At 41.3% G+C, this 22,305-nt stretch overlaps 1 protein-coding gene across 2 annotated transcripts; it reads right to left on the bottom strand.

The window, feature by feature from the left end:
- Positions 1-91: 91 nt before the first annotated feature.
- gtpbp2b (GTP binding protein 2b) lies at positions 92-21,319 on the bottom strand. 2 transcript variants are annotated; one of them, XM_041983074.1, is made up of 12 exons: positions 20,937-21,319; positions 18,884-18,910; positions 17,341-17,525; positions 16,909-17,020; positions 14,657-14,854; positions 14,315-14,489; positions 10,586-10,805; positions 6,264-6,399; positions 3,910-3,968; positions 3,523-3,727; positions 2,865-3,029; positions 92-2,796 (listed from the first exon to the last, which is right to left on the bottom strand). In XM_041983074.1, exons 1-12 carry the CDS (start codon positions 21,123-21,125, stop codon positions 2,599-2,601), a joined length of 1,869 nt encoding a protein of 622 aa, XP_041839008.1. In that variant the 5' UTR covers positions 21,126-21,319; the 3' UTR covers positions 92-2,598. The 2 variants fall into 2 exon arrangements, with proteins under 2 accessions (XP_041839008.1, XP_041839009.1); XM_041983075.1 differs by having other exon boundaries at positions 3,556-3,727.
- Positions 21,320-22,305: the final 986 nt, after the last annotated feature.

The raw sequence follows: 22,305 nt of genomic DNA, 5'->3' as shown, positions 1-22,305 counted from the left end.
ACTTTAAAAAGAACTTGTCTGTCTTGGTGCTTAGCCAAGCTGAAGTCTTTCTCTACGATCAACAGCAGAATCAAGATATTTCAAACGTGTGCGTTGTTCACCGTAACTGTTTATTTAGGAGCAAGAGGGACGGCCAGGAAACGTTAATGTCTCAGAGTTCAGCTGTAGCGTTTGCATGAGGTGGTCTGGTGCTACTGCCGTCTTCTTCGTGCTGCAGGGTCAGTGATTACAGCTCTCCGACACACACATGCAGACTCAGAATACAAAGTGCAAAGTCAACAGTTACCCATACAAAAACCATGGAGAGTACATTCAACATTTAATTGCACAGAACCTCAAAACAAAGAAAAAAAAAAGTTCAGAACTGCTTCAACGCTTCACTAGATATGCGTGTTATAAATGAGAGGTTAAGAGTACCATGCAGGTTATTTTAAGCTGCATAAAGCTGCCTGGTGCATCAAACCTACAAACCTCTAAATCCACATGGACAATAACAGAAACAAGATTTCAGCTTTAGTTCATTCTGAATGAATGTTCAGGCATCAACAGCGAACAATCTGAATGTAAAGAACAGAAAACCTCTGTTCCTTCTGGACTTGGTGACGCTTTCATCTGAACCTTAGATCCAGCTGGGGTTTATCATCTGGAACAACAAGGAATCTGGACCTCTGCTGGATCTGCTGCATCACGTCTGGACAGAAGACCTTTATAAAGTGCAAAAACAAGCAGGAACAGGGTGAAACTGGCAGCTGGTGGTCAGACTGGGGCATAAAAACTGTCGTCACACAGATTCCGAAAAAAGAAATCAGATGGGGCTGCCGATGGGGTGTGTGTGCAGTCTGATGGTGAAAACTGATTAACAAGTTCATGAGAAGTCATTTAAAGAGATAGCCGGCTTCATGAGTGGAAGCTTGACAATATCTCGCTGTGCTAGCTGTGTTAGCATGCTGGATTAGCAACTCAATGACATGTTAATCCCTGCTGGTTGTACAGCTTTAATGATGCAGCCACATGGCTGCAACACTACTAGTCAGAAGTTTTAGAAAAGCTCAATTTTTAAGAAATTCAAGAACTTTTCATACCCTAATGGTAATTTTAAAGCAGCTCAAAGTCTTGTGCTTTGAAATAACAGCACAAATAAATAATGAAGAAATCATTGAATACATTTATAAACTGTCTCTCTTCCTTTAATAGACTTTTCCTGGATTTTTTTTATATTAATGCACTACTTTCTGCAGTTTTATTTAAATACCAAGGTTATGATACTACAGCGTTTTTACCTCGGCTTAATGCAGACAGCAGGGCTGGAAGTCAGCAGCAAACATTGGGACACATTTATGAACCAGCAACACGTTCAAGGCTTCACTCGCCTCCAGCTTTAACTTCTTGTTCCCTGAAAATGCCCTTTCTATCACCCAGAAACATTATTTTTAGGTTTTGGTAAACCTTTTTTAACCTCTGAAACTTTAATATGTACTGGACTGAACAGCTTTAATAAAAAAACTGGAGTGTCTAAAACTTTTGACGGGTAGTGTATATTTGATTTCTCTGTAATAAACTACGAGTGGAACACGTTAACATGCATGTTAACCTGCTGTCATAAAGTATCAGCGAGAATTATCTGTTAAATCCTGATTTTAAAATGTCCCCTCATCTAATATTAACTTTCATGTCTGTGTGAATGAAAAAGAAATGAGCACAAAGGAATTTCTCTCATCAGTTCCCTGCATCTGCTGTGCTGCGACTTCCCCTCCAGTCTGGAAAAATTTTCATGAACTTTTTTATTGCCTCGATTTCTGAAAACTGTTCAGCCTTTTGCTCAACTTCAGCTGTTTTTAAATTGTGCTATACAAATCATTTTAATTAGATTTATTAAAAATGTTTAAGAAGTGTGCACAAGTTAAATAAATTGATCTATCCTCAAACGAACAGCAGGACATGAAAGGAGCGTTTAATGTCTTGGTGAAAATTCTGGTTCCTGCGGCCACGTAAAGCTGCTGTTGATGTGAGAACACAAGCTGCTGGGAAACAACCTCATGAGTAATGTTTAGAAGTAAAGTAAAGTATTAATAAGAAAGAAGTTACAGGATCAGGAATGTGTGACAGCACAAGCAGCAGAACGAAGGAAGAAATCCAGCTCAGACCAACCAGAAGTAAAACCTCTCCCTCTGAAGATAATCTGCCTTCCCAAATTTCCAGACGCAGTCTGAGTTCTGCAGCGTGCGACCTGTTTACTCTTCCTCTCCTCGTCAGAGGACGAGTCGGCCTCTGCTGCTTTAAAATTGTTCCTCAATCCCCCCAAAATAATCCAGCTGTCTTCTCATGACAGCTGCAGCCATAAAAAAGAAGCTTCCTGAATCAATCTGTGGCACAACATCAGATTAAGTCTCCAGCTTTAAGTCCACTGAGGTCATCCAGCCTTCACGAATGCCTGCTGAGGAAGAAGAGGATGATGATGATGAACTGAACACAGCAGGCATGGATGAGGAGAAAAACATTGATCCAGAAAGGCGGATTAATACGCTGAAGAGTGGCAGGAGTAAACCGATCAGAGAAACGTGGACGACCGTTTTCACAGAACTCAGCTTCTGACGGTCTTTAATACTCCCGATTCTGGTCGTGATTCTGGTTCTGGTTCTGGTCGTGGTACTGGGAGAGGGGCAGCAGACGAGCCACGTGGCCGATGCCTTTGGTGACGCCCTCCCTGAAGAGCAGCTTGGCACCTAGACGCAGGTACTCGGGGTGTTTGATGAAGCGGAAGCGAACGACGGCCCGCTCGCCGGTACGCAGCTCGTCCTGCAACAGAACAAACCGGGTCAGATCCAAGCATCAAGAACCAAACACCGCGCAGAAGAAACGCCAACCTTTCCATGAAGGCACTCCACGATGGCCGTCTGCCGGACGTTACCCACGTGGACGGTGACCTGTGACCCCCGCCGGAAAGTCTTGGCGTGAAAAAGCAGGACGATGGCAGCTTCAAACTGACAGCAGATGGTCGGGTTCATCTTGGGGCTGACCATCACCATGCCCTGCAAAGACACGGCAGTTAACCGTTCACCACATCGCCCCGTTTGGTTTGTAGAAAATCAACCATCGACTGATGAAATAATATGAGAGGCGGACATTTTCAGTTCTCTACAACATATTTAACAGGTGTACAGAAAAATCTGAAACTCTGGATTTTGAGGGATATTTTAATCAAAAGTAGTTTAGTTCAATAAAATCCAGATTATTATAGAACCTAATATAAGTTTTATTAAACATTAAAAATATTAATTTTTAACATCATTAACACTGATTACTTAGGAGCGATAGACAAAAACAGCATTTGTATAATACTTTGGAACATGGTGTAATACTGGGACCAGTACAACGGGTCTGGAACCATAATAGGGGCAGAACTAGAGTTAATCACAGGAAGAAGTGACTTGTTTCCATGGAAACGATAGTGCTGCCTTAACACAGCGTTTAACCTCAGCTCTGATAAAAAGTTTGGTGGTGGCTCCACCAGCTTTCAGTCACCTCCCGCATGCACGTCTTTAGGTGAACTCTGACCTTGCGCAGCAGCGAGCGGTCAAAGTTTCCCAGAGCCAGCGTGGCCGCCTGTCCGGCCCTCAGAACCCTGCAGGCCGAGCGGTTCCTCTGGATGCTCCCAACCTTCAGACGAAGGAAACGGCCCTCATCCGTCGGACCCACCACCAGCCGCTCGCCCTCCCTACACACTCCACTGAAACACACACATACTGGGATTCATTCCAGTACTTTGTGACAACATCTGCATAAATTCCAGGACCCTGAGCCTGACCGGGTCCATTCCAGCGACTGTAAAAATAATCTGACAGGTCACTTTCAAGTGCACCATTTAATTATTGATGAGTTCAGTATTTTTACTCAAATTAATTTTCTCACCTGTACAGAGTTCCTCCCACCACAGTCCCAACATCAGGAACTGAATAGATCTCGTCCACCTGAACTCACACAAAGACAGAACATCAGCATCCAACCTTTATTTTCATCACAAAAACCTGATTTTTCTTTAAGCATTTATATAAATTACTAAACACGGTCATTATTTCTGGTTGTAAATGTACGAAACAGAAACTGAATAACAGGAACATTCTTTTTCCATGACTCCAGGATTTTTCTGTTAAAAGTAACTCATTCTGTCCATTATCATGGCAGCAGAATGATGGTTTGGCTGCTGTGTTGTGGCAAACAAATTTGCTTTCCAAGAAGGGCTTTATGGATGTAAAGCCCCCTTGACGCTTAAAAGAGGCCTTTCTCGTTATTTCAGCTATTACTAAGTGACTTGTGTATGTTGGACCTGACAAGGAGAAACAAAGGAAGGAAAGAAAAAAAAAGGAGAGAGGGAAGAGAGGAAAAAAAAAGACAAAGATCAGCTGTTCAACTAGAACAGAAAAATCAGACAACCTGCTGCTACACCTGCAAGGAAACGTAACAGAAAACACCTGGCAGGCTCTGCAAGAAAACCAAGCTGACAATCATCAGGAGCACCAGCAAGAAGACAGCCTGAGAGAAACATGAATGCCAACATAAACTACAACAACAGCAACAAAAAACAAAAACATAACAGTAGTTTTGGTGATTTATCCCACTGGACAACACAGGCACATACCGGCATGTTAGTGAATATGGATGCAAAATAAAAAGAATAAAAGGGACCAAAGACTGGGGAGACCAGAAGACACTTCAGAGCAGAAATCCAAGCCAGCACATCACAGGACGACCATGATTTGCAGGTGATCAGCTAAGAATGTTGGTGCCATTGATTAAAGCAGCAAACAGTATTTACATGAGAATTTTGTGTGTTGTGGTGTTGCCATGGAGAGTTTAGAAGCAGAGCAGGAAAGTTGCAAACGCAAAATTAAACTCAACCCGATGGAAATACAGATATTAGTGGAAAGGAAAATAAACGACATTGCTGAGCTGCAGCAAAGAAATCTAAACGTCTCCAGAACGACTTCAGTATGGAAGAGTATTTGCTAAACAGTTGGCAAAACCACAAGAACCAGATCAGGTTAAGAGGAGGTGATAAGATCTAAAACGAAGTTCCAAAACAAATTGCTTATAAAAAAAACCTCGGCAAATAAGACAAGTGGGGGCCGGGACAGGAGATGCCTCTGACCAGTATTTAGCACCTGGTGCTGCTCGCTTATTGGGAGGAGCAGGTGGCTGGAATACCGGGAATGTCGCACTAGAGCAAGGTATGTTACAGAACAATAGCTTTCAATAACGAAATAAAACTTTCAGCCCAAGACATATTGATCAAATAAACATGCTTCCTGTAGCACCTTTCATTATGCACGAGGTGCGCGCTGTGTGTGCTAATAAGATCCCTCCATCGTCGTTGAGGCGTCTATGCCTCCCTGCAACATTAACTGCAGCCATTTCTGCATAAAGTTGTGCCAGGTAATATCTGCCTTTCAGACGTGCTTAATGTAGACACAAAATTACCAGTGCAGTCAGTTTCATGTTTGGTAAATCAGTGTGTGTGCTACATTGATCTATTTGCATCTACTCCTCCCAGTATTTTGTGCTTTCTGGCAGAGACGCTCATATTGCATATTTATCAAGGGCAAACATGCTAAATGGATTGCAGGCATTATTTTGTCCATTTAACAGCAAATACCTTTGGAGATAAACTATACATCTGCTACACAATTTTGAAGGGAAGCACTTTGTTGACTGAATGAAATTGTCTTTTGCTGCTGTTATTTACAGCAAATGACCACATTTTTGTGCTATGACATGAAAAACATAAACATCTGAAGAGCCAAAACTTTTAGTCTGCTGTTCTAGATTAGCCAGAGCTACTTAAATATCAGCTTTTCATCGCTGCTTCCAGCGCAAACTGCAGATTATAATATAAACATAAAAATATGAGCTTATCGGTTGAAATTTTTCATATTGTGCATCACTAATACTCAGATGGAACCAGCTTGAAGCAGCTGATCTGGAAACAAACATTTAGAGTTGCTCTGCTCAGATTAATTTAATCAAAGAAAAAACCTTTAACATGTTCTCTGCTCTAAAAGCTCAGTCTGGAGTCTGGAGTCCAGTCTGGAGGTGACGGAGAAGACGTTTTCTAGTGAGTTAGTTAGATCAAGGATAAGTGGTTTGACAACAACTTCCAGGGAACATATACACACAAAAACACACCACGTTACAGGAATCTGGAAAAAATATGAAGGTGTAATAAATCTGGAAGAAAAATGGTTTGCAGTGATTTCATGTTTGTGTACCTGGAACTCTGTGAGCTGCTGCATCAGCTCTTCCTGTTCCTTACTGTTGCTCAGAGGTGGGAGGATGTTGAGAAAAACCTTCAGGAGGTCCAGACTCTCTCCAGACACACTGGACAAGGTGAAGATGGGTGTGACACTGCACACACAAAAAGAGAAACTTTTATTACACCAACCAAGCGTTTTAAGTAGATATTTTGTGGCTTCAGACTGTTAGTGATATGCTGTGTCTGATCTGGAACACCACTACTGTTTCATCCAGTTAACAACCAGCTTGGCTTTGGTCAGAGTCCTTTCTGCCATCAGGACATCTGCTGCAGAAGTAATCCAGACTCAGTCCCCAGTGCACACCTACTGCAGCATTTGTGGTACCTATAGACACAAAGGTACTACTTCGTGTCTATAGGTAACTATAAATCTGAGTGAACTAAAAGACCCAGTGGGGTTCCCCAAGGCTCAGTTTTGGATCCCCTGCTGTTTAACATCTACACGCTCCAATTATGAAAAACAACTAAATATGTTACCATAACTATGCTGATGACACACAAATCTATGTAACCATCTCACCCGGAGATGGATCCAAACACTGATCAGATGCATTGATCAGATTAATGATTGGATGTGTAAGAACTTCCTTCGGTTAAATGAAGACAAAACTGAAATAATAGTTTTAGAACCCATGAAGAAAGTTTAGAAGTCAGTACTCAGATTCAAACAGTGAAGTTAAAAACCAACAACCAAGCCAAAAATGTGGAAGTAGTCCAGGACCTGAATTTCAGCATCACATCAAGATGGTTGTTCTGAAGTCAGCCCGTAATCACTTACAGAATATCTGGCGGATTACAGGACTGGTGACTCGGCTGTATTAATGCATTTATCTTTATTAGACTAGACTACAGTAACGCTGTCCTCACAGCTCTCCCTTTAAAATCCATCTGCTGCTTGAGTCCTCACTAAGACCAAGAAAGTGGATCGTAGAACTCCAGTCCTCAGATCTTTACTTCCTGTTGGTCAAAGAACTGAATTCAAAATCCTGCTGTTAGTTTACAAAGAATGAATGGTTTAGGACCAAAATCTATTCAGGATCTTCTGGTTTGTTATGAAGCAACCAGATCCCTCAGGTCGTCAGGGTCAGGTCTACTTCCTGTTCCCAGAGTCAGAAGGCAGCGTTCAGTTTCTGGAACAAACCCACAGATCTGCTGAAAATCTATTTAAATCAAGGTTAAAACTTTTCTATTTGCTGCCTTTTATCAGAACAACTGTTAGTTCCTCAATCTGTAAGTTTCATTTTTAAAATAAAGAATAAATAAATAAATAAATACATAAGAAATGCATTTTAGATTTTTCTATTTCATCTTTTTTCTGTTTTTAACTTTTTATTCTTTTTGAGTCTATTTTATTGGGTGTTCTAATGCTTCTTCTGCAGCCCAATGTAATTCTTACAATATTTTAAGTAAAGCCGTTTAATAGTACGTGAAATGTGGTTTACAGATAAACCTGCCTTGCTTTACTGACCATGTGTTTGGTACTGACCAGCTGTCAGCATAACAGCAGCAGCTGGATATTCCCCCATCAGCTGATGCGGAGGCCGCCGCTGACGTCATCAGCTCCGTCGTCTCCCGGTTGCAGACGCAGCAACCAAATGCCTTCATGGTAATCACAGGGGACTTTAATCATGCTAGCATGGACAGAACACTGACTGACTTCACTCAGTATGTGGACTGCTCCACTCGGGACAATAAAACTCTGGACCTACTGTATGCAAACGCCCAGGGAGCATACAGTGCAACCGCCCTTCCCCCCCTCGGCAGGTCAGATCACAACCTGGTTCTGCTTTCACCAAAGTATGTGCCTATTGTCCAGCGGCAGCCTGTGCCCACAAGGAGAGTGAGGAGGTGGACACAGGAGGCTGAGGAGGCCCTGCAGGACTGCTTTGACTGCACAGACTGGGATGCACTCTGCCTGCCTCATGGGGAGGACATCAACAATATGACGGACAGAATCACGGAATACATCAAATTCTGTGAGGACACTGTCATGTCCTCCAGGACTGTTAGATGCTTCCCAAACAACAAGCCGTGGATCACTAGCAACCTGAAGACCCTACTCAACAAGAAGAAGAGAGCCTTCAGGTCTGGAGACAGGGAGGAGCTGAGGAGGGTGCAACACCAACTGAGGGACAAGTTGAGGGAGTGTAAGGACTCTTACAAGAGGAAGCTGGAGGCCAAACTCCAGAAGAACAACATGAGGGAGGTGTGGTCTGGAATGAAGGAGATCACAGGATGTGGGGGGAGAGGCAGACTGGCTGATGGTAATAGGGAGAGAGCTAATGAGCTTAACACCTTTTTCAACAGGTTTAGCTCTCAGACTGCCCCTGTCTCCTCTGCCCCTACCCCAGCCATCCCACACCTCCCCCCTCCTCTTCCAACTGCTCCACTGCTCTCCCCTCCCCCCCCTACAGTGAGCCCACTGGATCAGACTGGACTTCAACCCATAACACCTCCCCCGCCCCAACCCCTTCCCCTGGCTTGTCTGTAACAGCCTGGCAGGTGAGGAGACAGCTGGAGAGACTGAACAGACACAAGGCTGCTGGCCCGGACGGTATCAGCCCCAGGATACTGAGGACCTGTGCCAGCCAGCTGTCTGTAGTTCTCCAGCACCTCTTCAATCTGAGCCTCAGCCTGGAGAAGGTGCCACAACTTTGGAAGACCTCCTGCCTGGTTCCTGTTCCTAAGAAGTCATCTCCATCTGGCCTCAGCGATTACCGTCCAGTTGCCCTTACATCACATGTGATGAAGGTGCTGGAGAGGCTGGTGTTGGCCCACCTGAGGCCGCTGGTGAAACCTTCTCTCGACCCTCTGCAGTTTGCCTACCGGCCACGTGTGGGGGTGGATGATGCTGTCATCTATCTGCTGCAGCGAGCTCACTCGCACCTGGATGGTAGTGGAGGCATTGTGAGAGTCACATTCTTTGACTTCTCCAGTGCCTTCAACACCATCCAGCCTTCTTTACTGAGTGGGAAGCTGCGGCTGATGGGTGTCGGCGGGTCCTCTGTCTCCTGGATCGCTGATTACCTGACAGACAGGCCGCAGTTTGTCCGGCTGGGCGGTGTCCTGTCTGATGTGGTGATGAGTGATGTAGGAGCCCCGCAGGGCACTGTGCTCTCTCCATTCCTGTTCACCTTATACACCACAGACTTTCAGTACAACTCAGAGTCATGTCACCTTCAGAAATATTCTGACAACTCTGCAGTTGTTGGGTGTATAAGTGGTGGACGGGAGGAGGAGTACAGGGGGCTGGTGGACGGACTTGTGGAGTGGGCGGGTAAGAATCACCTGCTGCTTAATGTGGACAAGACCAAAGAGATGGTGTTAGACTTCAGGAAGAAGGGATCAGCTCGACAGCCCCTCTGCATCCTGGGTAGTGATGTGGACACGGTTGAGGAATATAAATACCTGGGAGTGACTATCGATAACAGACTGAGTTGGAAGACCAACAGCACAGCTGTGTACAAGAAGGCCTGCAGCAGACTCTACTTCCTGAGGAAGCTGCGGTCGTTCAACGTGTGCAGCAAGATGCTGGAAATCTTTTACCAGTCTGTTGTGGCCGGTGCCCTGTTTTCATCTGTGGTCTGCTGGGGGGGCAGCATTGCAGCCAGTGACACCAACAGACTGAACAAACTGATCAGGAAGGCTGGCTCTGTCATTGGCTGCAGACAGGACACTTTAGAAGCAGTGGTGGAGAGGAGGACACTGAACAAACTGTTATCTATCTTGGATAACCCGGACCACCCTCTCCACCCTGTGCTGGACAGACAGCGGAGCTCCTTTTCCAAAAGGCTCAGACAGCTTCGCTGTCTCAAGGACCGCTTTAGGAAATCTTTCCTGCCACACGCAATAAGACTGTTTAACTCATCATCATGGTCTCAGAGAGAACAATATGAGTGACTGTTCTAACTGGTGAATTTTTGCACTGACTGGATCAACCTTGCACAGTTAAACTCATCTTCACTACTAATCATTGCACTGGACTATATTATTTGCTGGCTATTCTCACTCTTACTGTGTATAGCTAAATATCTCCTTGTATAAGTCTTGTAAATATTGAAATTTTTATACTGTTTTCTATTTTTTTTGCTACCTTAAGAAGCACAACTGCTAAATGACTGTACCGCTGCAACACCTAAATTTCCCAGCTTGGGATGAATAAAGTACTTCTATCTATCTATTCTATATCAAAGCTCTTATTCTATTTATATTACTTACATTATTATAAAGGAAAGAGAAAAATGTGGTTTACAGATAAACCTGCCGTCCTTTACTGACCATGTGGACTGAGTGAACTGCTGCGCCGCCGTCACAGCGTCGTCGGGGCTGGACACCACCATGGGCACCTTGTTGCAGCCCGGCTGCTTCAGGACCTGCTCCAGCTGCCGCACCGCTCGCTCCACGGTGCCACGAGAACACAGGTCCACTTTACTGACCACAATGAAGATGGGAACTTTCAGTGCCATGGCCAGGCCTAAGTGCTCCCGAGTCGTACCAGCTGAAGGGAGAAGAGTAGGAACACCGTAAGCAAGCAACTCTCACACAAGAAATATTTCTAATTATCCAGATAACTTTAGTTACGTTTACTGCCCTTATTTATTCTCTATCTTACGGAACTTTTATATAGCAAATGCAGGACTTTGTGTCCTCTTACTACACTGAGTGAACACAGTGATCAACTCCACTTTATTAGTTACAGAAAATGATCAACACAAAATCAGATTTTTCTTCAAAAGACCTAAAAAGACTCTGTCACCTCCAGGCTGCACGGTCGTAGTTGTTTAACACTCGCCTCTCCATCGCTTGCAGTTAGTCCAGAATGATGCTGCTCATCTTTTAACAGGTCAGATAATTCCATCACTCCTGTTTCAGCAGGTTCACGCTGCCCTCTGCCCATTTTCATATTCATTTTAAGATTCTTTGACTTAATCTCAAAGTTTTAAATGGAAGCTTTTTAATCCCCTTTTATAAAACCATCACTGATCTCCCAGAGCGGATGCATCCTTTAAATCCCGTCTGAAAACTCACTTTTGTTTTTAACCTCTGCTTTTAATTGGAGTTCAGTTTGAAAACCATCAGGTTTTTATGTTATGGTGTTTGAACTTGTTTTTAATCAGTTTGAATTTGTTTGCTTTTATGTTTCATTTCACTGGATTGATTTCACAGCTGGATGGTTCTTGTTTTAAAGTGAACTTGTAAAGAACTTTAACCAGACTTGTTTTTAAATCCGATATAGAAATTCCTTTAATGCTGACTAAAGATCCAAAATGAAATGAAATGAATCTCTTGGTCTTTTCAAATTTTATTTATTTTTGTTTTATTGATTTAACTAATTAATTTATTTTATTTACTTGTTATTCATTTATCTAATATTTAAATGTAGTTTATTTTATTTTATGTTTTTCCTTATTTTTATACTGTATTTATTTTATTTTTATGTCATTGTAAATAAAATTAAGCATTACTACATACGTTTGACCCCTACACTTTGTGTTTTTGACTCGTTTTAATGGTATACTGACATCCATTATGCAGCATCCGGAGGCTGAAAACTTCACAACTTTTTTTCCAGCTGTGTTTTGCTTTATGGCACCGCATAACAGCAGCTGGATATCAACACTCTTATTATTCTATTTATATTACTTACATTATTAATAAAGGAAAGAGAAAAATAGACAGAATAACAAGGTTATAATAGTTTGGGATTTTTTATTAGTTTTAGTTTTTATTCGTGTTGACTTTTTGTTTTAGGATTCAGTTAGTTTTAATTAGTTTTTAGAGCAGATTTTCTAGCTTTTATTGTTATTATCATTTATCAGGTGCCAAGTTCAAAATCATCAGAATAAGCACTGTCTAAAAATCAACAAGACACAAATTTTAAAAACTGTATCAGGAAAAACGTGTGCAATGCTGCTTCTGAGATAGTGTGCAAGGTAAAAATCAACATAACCAACATACTAAAGACACACATCAACATAAGAACATGAATCCATTCAAGAGACAGTTCACAGGCAGCCAGGAGTCTAAAGGAGCTCAATCTAACTAACCATGAACAACCTGAAAAACCCAACAAACTCTAGACCAGAGGTTTATTCATTCAGATGAAACAACTCATGATTAACTACATAAACAGTTGCACTAGAGGTTCAGCAGCAAATCACTGCAGGTGATTAACAGTACAGAACCTCACATGTTGGACATGACAAAGTAAAAGCAGTGAATATTTTACACACTGAAAGTGCACGTGTCTGGTAGAACACAGAGCCTCACAGCTGGTTAAGATACTGATGTAACAGCTGGACGCTGATGGGCTTTTCTTTTATAAGCTAAACAAACATAACATGCTGTCCAACACTGTAAACAAAACAAATTTAAGCCTCTCAAATTCAGCTTTTCAAGATTTTGTGTGTGACTGTGTGTGTGTGTGTGTGTGCGTGTGTGTGTGTGTGTAACTGACAGTGTGTCTGTGACTCACCTCTAGTGGTGACTTTTATAGTAATAAAGTTTACGGTAATACTGGTGTATCCGTGTTTGCATGATATTTACTGACACTAACTTATGTCACATATAAACAGCTGATTATAATATTAATGCAAACACTTTTAAAAATAAATATTCAAATTTTCTAATCATTTCCCTTTTTGAGCCTTGTTCCTACATTTTAGGCCTCTGCTCAAAAACTGCATCTACATAATGAAATGAGTACATTTCTGCAACCACAAGGTCAGTTTGAATGCCTTTAGATTCAGTGACGGGAACCCTTGTGAGCTTTATTTAAGATGTGTAAATATCAGTAAATGTGTCACTGGTGAAGAATAATGATGGGTACAGAAAATTCCTGGTTTGGTGTTAGCAGTGCTGACACTTTCCAAGCACAGGCATCAGTCTACACTACAGTATCATGCAGGGGTCTGGATAAGGCCAACTCTCCTGCAATGTCAAAACAAGTGTCTAAGTTGTACTTCTGCTCACCTTCATAGACATGTATGCTGTATTTGTGTGTAACTGGAACACTCAGTAACAGATAAGTAGGCTGCATATGTCGGTCATTGAAGTAGCCCATGTACTCATGAGGAGGGTGAAATTTTAATAGGTTTTGCAATCAAGGACACAAACCATGAGTTAGTATGCAGTGTGAGCTCCCCCTGGTGGCCGCTCTGTTAACAGCGTCACCAGAGACACAGCAGAGTCTGGCTGCAGGAGAGACGGTAAAATAAAACACACTGGGTTTGAGTTAACACAAATCGGTTCTGTCAATGCTCCAGAAGTCAGGGATGCCCTCCACAAAATGGGCCATGTACTGTTTGTTTTGATTTCATGATTTTGGATTTAGTTTACACTGTTTGTTTTGATTTAACAATATGCTGTCACTAATTTCCGGTCCAACCTTACACTGGCCAGGTTCCTTGATCCATGATGTGTCCCAGCTGGATGGCGAGCTGCCCAAGGCCTAGACCTGAGACTCACTCTGAGACTGACTGTGCTAGAAACTCTGGCTGTACGGTAGGAGGCTCTATAACCTGCCCCATTCACTGAAGTGCAGACACATTCTCTTTGTCTTGGTTCCCATACAGTTCAGTGACTGCACACGTTCGAACCCAAGAACTGAAACAACCTGTTACCACGGACTGGATTATTCTTTGAGCACAAAATTGTTGTATATACTGTAAATATAACTGTACACTGTGAAAAACAACACACTTATTGCTCACCGCAACTACTGTCTTGTGTGTTTCTAAACATTGCACCACTTCACTCCCTGAGTTGAATTGTGGATCTTCTGTTATTACTCATTACCCTTAGAGTTGATTCTAACTTTGTGGAATAATATATGCTACAATAGTGAAGTGAAGAGAATCTTTGGAAGTACCAAATTAATGAAATGTGATGCCACCCTATGTCTTACCTAAATTTAATGTAGTTTTTACACGTCTACACAGTCCCAGAAGCCGAACTGGTCTCAGCTCGGCTGTACTGGTTGTGCTGTACTGTGTGGCTGCAGCTCACCTATACCAGTGTTGGCGCTCACCACCAGCATGGCGAAGTCTGGACAGTAGCTGGTGAGCCCGAAGATGGTGGTCTTCAGGTACTTGTGGTGTCCTGCCAGGTCGATAAACGTTATCATCTTGGACGAGCTCTCGCAGATCTCCTCGGCTGTCCGAGACTCGCTGTAGTTCACCACCTGCGCAGGATGAAGAAAAAACATCAGGACAGAATCAAAATGATATCTAATTTATTCTGTCAGCTACATTTTTTATCTTTAACTGTGTGAAACTTGGTACATGTTTATAGAAGCTTCTGTTGCAGTTTGTCTGCTGTATGATCAGTCGGGCGTGGCCATGTGAGTACCTCTCCTTTGCTGTTGAAGCCCAGGATCTCAAAGCTGATGCTGGAAGTGCGTCCAGTCTGGATCTCATGCAGATGTCTGAAAAGGTTAAGGCGAGCTCGGCCTCGCCCGTTGTCCAGCTCGCCCTGGGTCAGTACGCCCAACAGGGTCGACTTCCCTGAGTCCACATTTCCAAGCACCGCCACCCGCAGGTCCAGGAACTTTTGGAAAGCAAAAACAACACAATGTTGTAGGTGGCTGCCACATGTTGCCCAGTTTAATTAGACTCACTGTTTAACCCTTAAAACTCCAGTTGGTCACCGCTGGGGCGCTATCACTTATATCATCAACTATTTCTCACAAGCGGCAGTGTGTGGCTCTATGGGGTAAACTGTGATGGATAGTTTACCATTTAGGTGATCTACGGAAGTTTTCCAGACATTTTTATCCTGTCCAGGAGGTTTAAAATCCAGCCACTAAATGTAGTGTTTATTCAGTTTATTTGTTCAGACGAGTGAGCCATGATAACAGCATTATTTATCACATTTTCATCATAAAGATCACTACCACTACTATGTTGCTGAGACTTTTACTTAGACCTGGAAATGATGAAGCCACTTCCTCTCAAACTTTCCACCAATCAGTGAGCTTAGATTGACGGTAACGTCCAATCAGGAGCAGCCAAAGATCAACCAGTGAGCAGAAAGTTCTATGTGTGTGTGAAAAGAAGAAAAATAATGCTCCTCTATGGCTGGAATAAAGCCAAGAAGATGTTTCTGATGCACGGTGGCGCCACAAAGCAGCTGAGCTGGAGTTGGTTTAGTGAGGATAGCAGGTAAATAGTAGCAGGAATAACTGGAAATGAGGAAAAAGTGGAAACATGCGCTGTGTCAGAATTTCCATCCTACTCCCTAATCCCTCATTCATGACGTAGGGCTGCACTATTTAGCAACTACATAGTGACTCATTTTCTTTGCGATTCAGACACGAAGCTGCTTATTTTTTCCTCGCCGCAAACCCTGTGACTACCAGACCATCTATGCTCACTACTTTTCAAGATGCATTGTGGGTAATTTTAAGTGCCCTACTTTTTTCTCCCTGGACATTCAGACACCCCTACAAAATGGCGGGGCACTATGTAGGGAGTAGTGTGCACATTCAGACACAGCCATGGAAATAGTTTCTGTTGTGTGTTTGTTTCAATAACAATGTTTTTTCTCCTGAGAGAATGATGAGATGAGAAAAGGTTTGGTCACTGTTGATCTGTGTGTTATTTCTACAAAGTTCTGTCAGTAATAAATTCTGCTTTCTTCTTCTGGTCGGCTTCTATGCTGCTATATCTATTCATACATTCATTTTACATCATTTTAGCCTCAGAATCTGACAGCTGAGACTGGAAACATGTCTGATGCTGACTGGGATTAAAGGCTTCAGCTTCTACATGCAGGTTTATATTAAAACTATCAACAAATGGCGTGGCGTTTTAAGGGTTAATGTTACATATGACAGCAAACTGCTTTCTGTATTTAAGTTGGGTAATGAGGTGTGGCTCATTATGTTATGTCACATTATATCTGTGTGTAATACACACAACAGTATAATTACTACAGTATAATTCATGTTAGTGTCCTTTCTTCTGTTTCTGTTTCCAGGCTGAAGAAGGGAACATTGAATATAAGGTAACAAATTCTTGTTTTTTCCTCCTCTAATTTGGTGTAAATTTGGTTTTGCACATTTTGGTTGGATCTGCAGAGCATGCTGACAGTGTTTCTTTCTCTTTGCTCCGACTGAAAATTACACTTAAAAACCTTTAAAATGTGTCCTTTCTATACGAGAGAAGATACTCAGAGCTCACACTAAGCTGAAAATACCTTCAACTTTTACTCTTAAATACTAACTGTTGCCTGCAGTTTGACCACAGATAGTTGGGCTGCTCAGTCTGCAAGGTGCAGCTGGGGTTTTCTGTACTTTTATTCTTCTGTACAGTACTTTGGTCCACTGTGGTTGTTTAAAAGAGCTTTGTAAATAAAGTTAGATTGGATTGTCATGAATGAAGCTTCAGCTTCTACATGTTTACATTAAATAAAAAAAAACTGGTGGACCAAAAATAGCCACACAAGGCTTGGAGTTTCACGGTTTAAAGAAAGGCAGATGTTTTTAATATTTCCTGCATTGTTTAGTCAAGTTTTCCTTTGTCGTGCATCTTTGAGCAGATCTAAAATCAGTCTCATTGGAGCGTGTCATCTGCTGCATGGCCGAAGCCTCCAGGACTTACCTGCTGATCATCAGGAACCTTTCGTACGAGGACCTCTGCGATTTTTCGTGTGTTTCTGTCCAGGTCGTAGTCCACCTCCCTCTCTCGGAGTAGAGTGATGTCAGCCCCAACCCTAAAAGAAAGACACGAAAGTCTGATCACATGTGCACACATTCAAAATCTTCAACCCTCAAACTGTAAACATGATTTTTTAAGGTTCTGCTTTAGTTCATTTCAGCAGATTATAAATGTCAACATACAGACAGAAACGTGTCTAAAAGAGACGTCAAAGCCTTTACTACATATGTTTTAGCTAAAAACTGACCAAGCGAACACCAGAAGGATATTTTGTGCTACAGGGATTAATAAAAAAAGGACAGTAAAATCTCAGACTCTGGGCTCTCCAGTAGAAAAGTGTTTCATTTTTCAGCCAACAAATGAAAGAAGACCTACTTCTCTGCCATCCTTTTTAAGGTCTTGAGCGATGCCTTCATGTCGGCCTCGGTCAGGCCCACCAGCAGGCCATTGTCTTCCACTCCGATCTGGTAGACGGCTTCGCCGCGGCCCTCCTGCAGGCGCCACTTCAGCTGCGTGGCCAGATGCTCGAAGCGATACTGAGTAGGGTTGACCAGCTTCAGCTGCAGCATCAGGACAGACAAACACAAGGTAAACATCCACAGAGAAAAAGCTTTGTAGAAACCATCATGGGAGAAGACTAAAGCTGATAAACTTTCAGTAAGATTCAGCTTTTAACTGTACGCTAAAGTTCGGTGATTACTTTTACTTTAGATAGTTTATTTATCTTTTTCTCCATTTAGTGGTTATTTGTTTCTCTATAAGCGATTACGAGGAAATTATGAAAAATCTAAGTAATTTTCCATAACTCAGATTTCAGAAGCTTTTAGATGATTAGATAAATTGTTCACCAGGTATGTCTCCAGCTTACTTGCAAACTTCTTCTCTGGGGAATGACTTCAAATGCAGACCTTATTGATTATTGTTACTGTATGCAGCCAAACCACCATATAAACGCGTGTTTGAAAATGTCTGTGAATTCAGTCTGTATAAGAAACAGTTCTTAATTTTAGCATCTAAACTTACAGAAAACAAGAAGTTCAGGATTTATGGAGCATATGCGTGATGGAGGAATTATTATAATAATTATTATATAATTATTATAACTCATCCAGCGTTCCTATCTGTGGTGTTTCAACAAATTTAAGACTTTTTCAAAGAAAATGTCTCAAATTTTGATATCAAGAATTCAAAAGGCTGCAGCTTGGAAGAGACAACGGCAATATGAACCGGTTTATGATGGGGGTAAGCTTACGCAGCTCTTTTGCATATTGAACAAGAATTAGCAAATAGCTGAGAAAGTGCTTTGTGCTGCTTTCTCTCTGATCTGTTCTACATCACTGACAATGAAAACATCCACATCTATTCAGCAGGATGTCTCGATTTTCTTCAAACGTTGAAAAGACCCCACCTGCGAAAAAAAACCTAAAAGTGTTGGGATTGAAGATACACGTGTCTGTTGTCTCATGGAATAATGTGGTAACAGGTTTCTGGAGATATGGCCTGTGGGTTAACAACCAGGGTCAGTTCACAACATGATTCATGACAATCCAATCTAACTTTATTTATGAAGCACTTTTAAACAACCACAGTGGACCAAAGGACTGTACAGAAGAGTAAAAGTACAGAAAACCCCAGCTGCACCTTGCAGACTGAGCAGCCCAACTATCTGTGGTCAAACTGCAGGCAACAGTTAGTATTTAAGAGTAAAAGTTGAAGGTATTTTCAGCTTAGTGTGAGCTCTGAGTATCTTCTCTCGTATAGAAAGGGCACATTTTAAAGGTTTTTAAGTGTAATTTTTGTCCACATTTCCAGTCGGAGCAAAGAGAAAGAAACACTGTCAGCATGCTCTGCAGATCAAACCAAAATGTGCAAAACCAAGTTTACACCAAATAAGACGGGAAAAAAAAGAGTTTGTTACCTTATATTCAATGTTCCCTTCTTCAGCCTGGAAACAGAAACAGAAGAAAGGACACTAACTTGAATTATACTGTAGTAATTATACTATTGTGTGTATTACACACAGATATAATGTGACATAACATAATGAGCCACACCTCATTACCCAACTTAAACACAGAAAGCAGTTTGCTGTCATATGTAACATTAACCCTTAAAACGCCACGCCATTTGTTGCTAGTTTTAATATAAACCTGCATGTAGAAGCTAAAGCCTTTAATTCCAGTCAGCATCAGACATGTTTCCAGTCTCAGCTGTCAGATTCTGAGGCTAAAATGATGTAAAATGAAAGTATGAATAGATTTAGCAGCATAGAAGCCGACCAGAAGAAGAAAGCAGAATTTATTACTGACAGAACTTTGTAGAAATAACACACAGATCAACAGTGACCAAACCTTTTCTCATCTCATCATTCTCTCAAGTCTTGGCTTTCAGGAGAAAAAATATTTCAGACACACACATAGAACTTTCTGCTCACTGGTTGATTCTTGGCTGCTCCTGGTTGGACTTTACCGTCAATCTAAGCTCTCTGATTGGTGGAAAGTTTGACAGGAAGTGGCTTCATCATCACTTCCAGAACTAAATAGAGGTCTCTTAGCAACATAGTAGTGATAGTGATCTTTTTATGATGAAAATGTGATAAATAATTATGGATTTACCATAGGGAGTAGGGCTAGTCAATTTGGTCCTACATGGGACGCAGCCGGTTTTCTATGTTTCCCTGCTCCAACGAACCTGACTCAAAATAATGAATCATCGTGTTGAATTTGATAGGCTGTTAGAGCCATGTAATTTGATTCAAGTGTGTTGAAGCAGGGATTAAAATGCATTAAAAACCTGCAGGACTGCGGCCCTTGAAAGACCGAATTGAGTAGCCCTGATGTAATCCAGCTGTAAAATGTAGTTTTAGCAGCATTGGATTAAAACCAGAAATGATTCTCTGCTGGAAATCACTGCATGGACTCAGGAAGGCTCCTAGTAAACACTGTCTGTGAACACAGTTCACCCTGAAATCCACAAATACAGGTTGAAGCTCTATCATGCAAAGAAGAAGCCAGATGTGAACAGGATCCAGGATCTTCTCTGGACCAAAGCTCGTTTAAAATGATCTGAGGCAAAGTGGAAAACTGCTCTGTGGTCAGATGGATGAAAATAATAATAATAATAACTTAAAAAACAGTTATTAAAAGATGGGATGTTACACGGTACAAAACATCTTCCTGGAAGTGTTTTTACAGATGTGTTGTGGCCATCAGATTCACAATGAGCTCACATTTTCCATGAAATTGTAAAAACATCTGTTTCATCATGTTTCAACATCTGATAAGTTATGTTCAATGGCAGCAAAATATGGGTTGATGGGATTAGGAAATCACCACATTCTGGTTTAATTTACATTTTAGACCGCCTCCCAACTATGCTGGAATCGGGGATGTCAGCATTTAATGATGGTTTAATTTTGCTACGTGATAAGTGTTTTTCAACATACTACACCACTAACACTCAATATTAATTAATTCATTATAATTCTGCTACTAATATTTTACCGAATTATGAAGATATACTTAGAGATGTAAAGGGTTTCAAATTTTTACTTTGACAGTGTTTCGTTGGAGAATGTGCCTATTATACTTTCCTCTGTAGTGGTTTCTTTCAATGACTAGCACACAAACAGCAGTGGTATAAAGTATATTACACGATTTGCAATACTGGAAATAAGCCAAATTATTAATTATTCACCATCTGTTTTTAAGCCAATTTTATGTATGTTTTCTTTTTTGTGTGTCCTAGATTATTTAAATTGTCTCTCTAAATACAGCATCTGATGTATTATAACTAAAGGGACGTCTCAGTGAGTGCTTCTCGACATGTTTTAGGTTTTTGTTAATGTAACTAGCTAGTTTTAGATACTGATTCATGTACGTATCTGGTCTTTGCTGCAGCACTAGCTAGCTTGCTAGTTAGCCGGTAGGCTGTCCCGTTAATCCCCAGACTACGTGGGCTATCATAGCTACCTCCGGCGGTAAAAACGGCGGTGGCGTTTTGTTGTTCCGGCTCTTTTTATTTCTCCTTCTTCGGCCTCTTTTGCCTCTTCTTGTTCGCATCTTCTTTGACGTTTTTTTGACATTATTGCTTGAACCGGATCCCTGTCCATGTCTGCTCCGTCCAGGCGACACTGCAGCACCACTGGACAAATCCACCATCGCTGAGCTCAGGACGTCAAAAACTAGATAACTAACACTACCTAAATCATATATAATTATAATAATAGTTGTAATAATGTTTAATATCACATTATTACAAGAGACGGCCTGTCTATGTAGAAACCTGCTGCAGAAGATGCTCTCTCTTTCCTCAGCATCACCATGGCTGTTTGGTCAGATTTGATGGATTTCATCACACTTCCGCCTGGAACTTTCAAAATAATCTGCTCCAAATTACCCAAACAGGAAGAAAATATTTAGAAAATAAATACATAAAAGTAGAAGAAGTTAATATGCAAAATCAGTTTAAAGCAAAATATGAGTGAAATAACTTTAGATTTTGGATTATTTACTGCCTTAAAAAAATCTTTAAGTTAGAAAATATTATTCTTTTCTCCTCTTCTAAATATGTGGATGTCAGGGCAATAAGAGTAAAATAAACAACATAAACTGATGGATCATCCCGCTTAAAAAAAGTAGAAACAAGTCCTTACCTCCTTACCTTTCATTACAGGTAATGAAGTAAGGAAATTAGTGTTTGGTATATAATTTCTTTGTTGTAACAATGGTTCTTGGCAATAAATCTTAAACAGTTGAAAAGCTGCTTCTTTCAGTTACAACGCTCTCATTTAAATTTAGCCAAATTTGTAAGGAAAATGTATTTGTGGGATGAGCAGCATAGCTGAGCTTGTCGGTTGCACCCATGAAAAATTTGCCAAATCTTCTCCACCAAACAGCTTGCTCTGCTATAGAACATTATTATTATTTATTATCATTATTATTGCTACATATTAACTTCTTTCCATCAATGTCTGCACAGAGATGTTTCATATCTTCTTTAAATCTGTTCAATCTGCTTTGCAGGATCTGATGTGGCAGCAGAACCAGAACCAGAGATTCAGAGAAACTGAACACACTGATCCAGAAGTTCTGTGGAATGATCTGGAGCTCCTGAAGCTGATTATCTGAAAAACACGTTATGCAAAAGCTGCTGAATATAATAGACAATTCTTACATAATCTTTATTTAGTACAGTAAAAGCAAAATAATAGAGACATAAAGGAAATACCAAATGGAAAACTGAAAGGGTGTAGACGGAAGCTAGAGCTTGTGTCGCACCTACCTGTTACAAATAGGAAAACACGTGACGGCAATGAAAAGGAAACCCTCTTCTTCTTCA

Source organism: Melanotaenia boesemani, chromosome 4 (assembly GCF_017639745.1).
Source record: "Melanotaenia boesemani isolate fMelBoe1 chromosome 4, fMelBoe1.pri, whole genome shotgun sequence".
Taxonomy (NCBI): Eukaryota; Metazoa; Chordata; class Actinopteri; order Atheriniformes; family Melanotaeniidae; genus Melanotaenia; species Melanotaenia boesemani.
This window is presented reverse-complemented; position numbering and strand designations above follow the sequence as displayed.

Bases quoted from the DNA above. Each gene is read 5' to 3' on its own strand.
- gtpbp2b (XM_041983074.1), bottom strand. From the start codon at position 21,125: ATGGTGGATTTGTCCAGTGGTGCTGCAGTGTCGCCTGGACGGAGCAGA. The intron at 10,806-14,314 runs GTGAGCTGCAGC...TTCTCCCTTCAG, and splicing joins GAGCGCCAACACTGGTATAG to CTGGTACGACTCGGGAGCAC. The intron at 3,030-3,522 runs GTGACTGAAAGC...GTGTCTTTGCAG, and splicing joins TAAAGACGTGCATGCGGGAG to GGCATGGTGATGGTCAGCCC.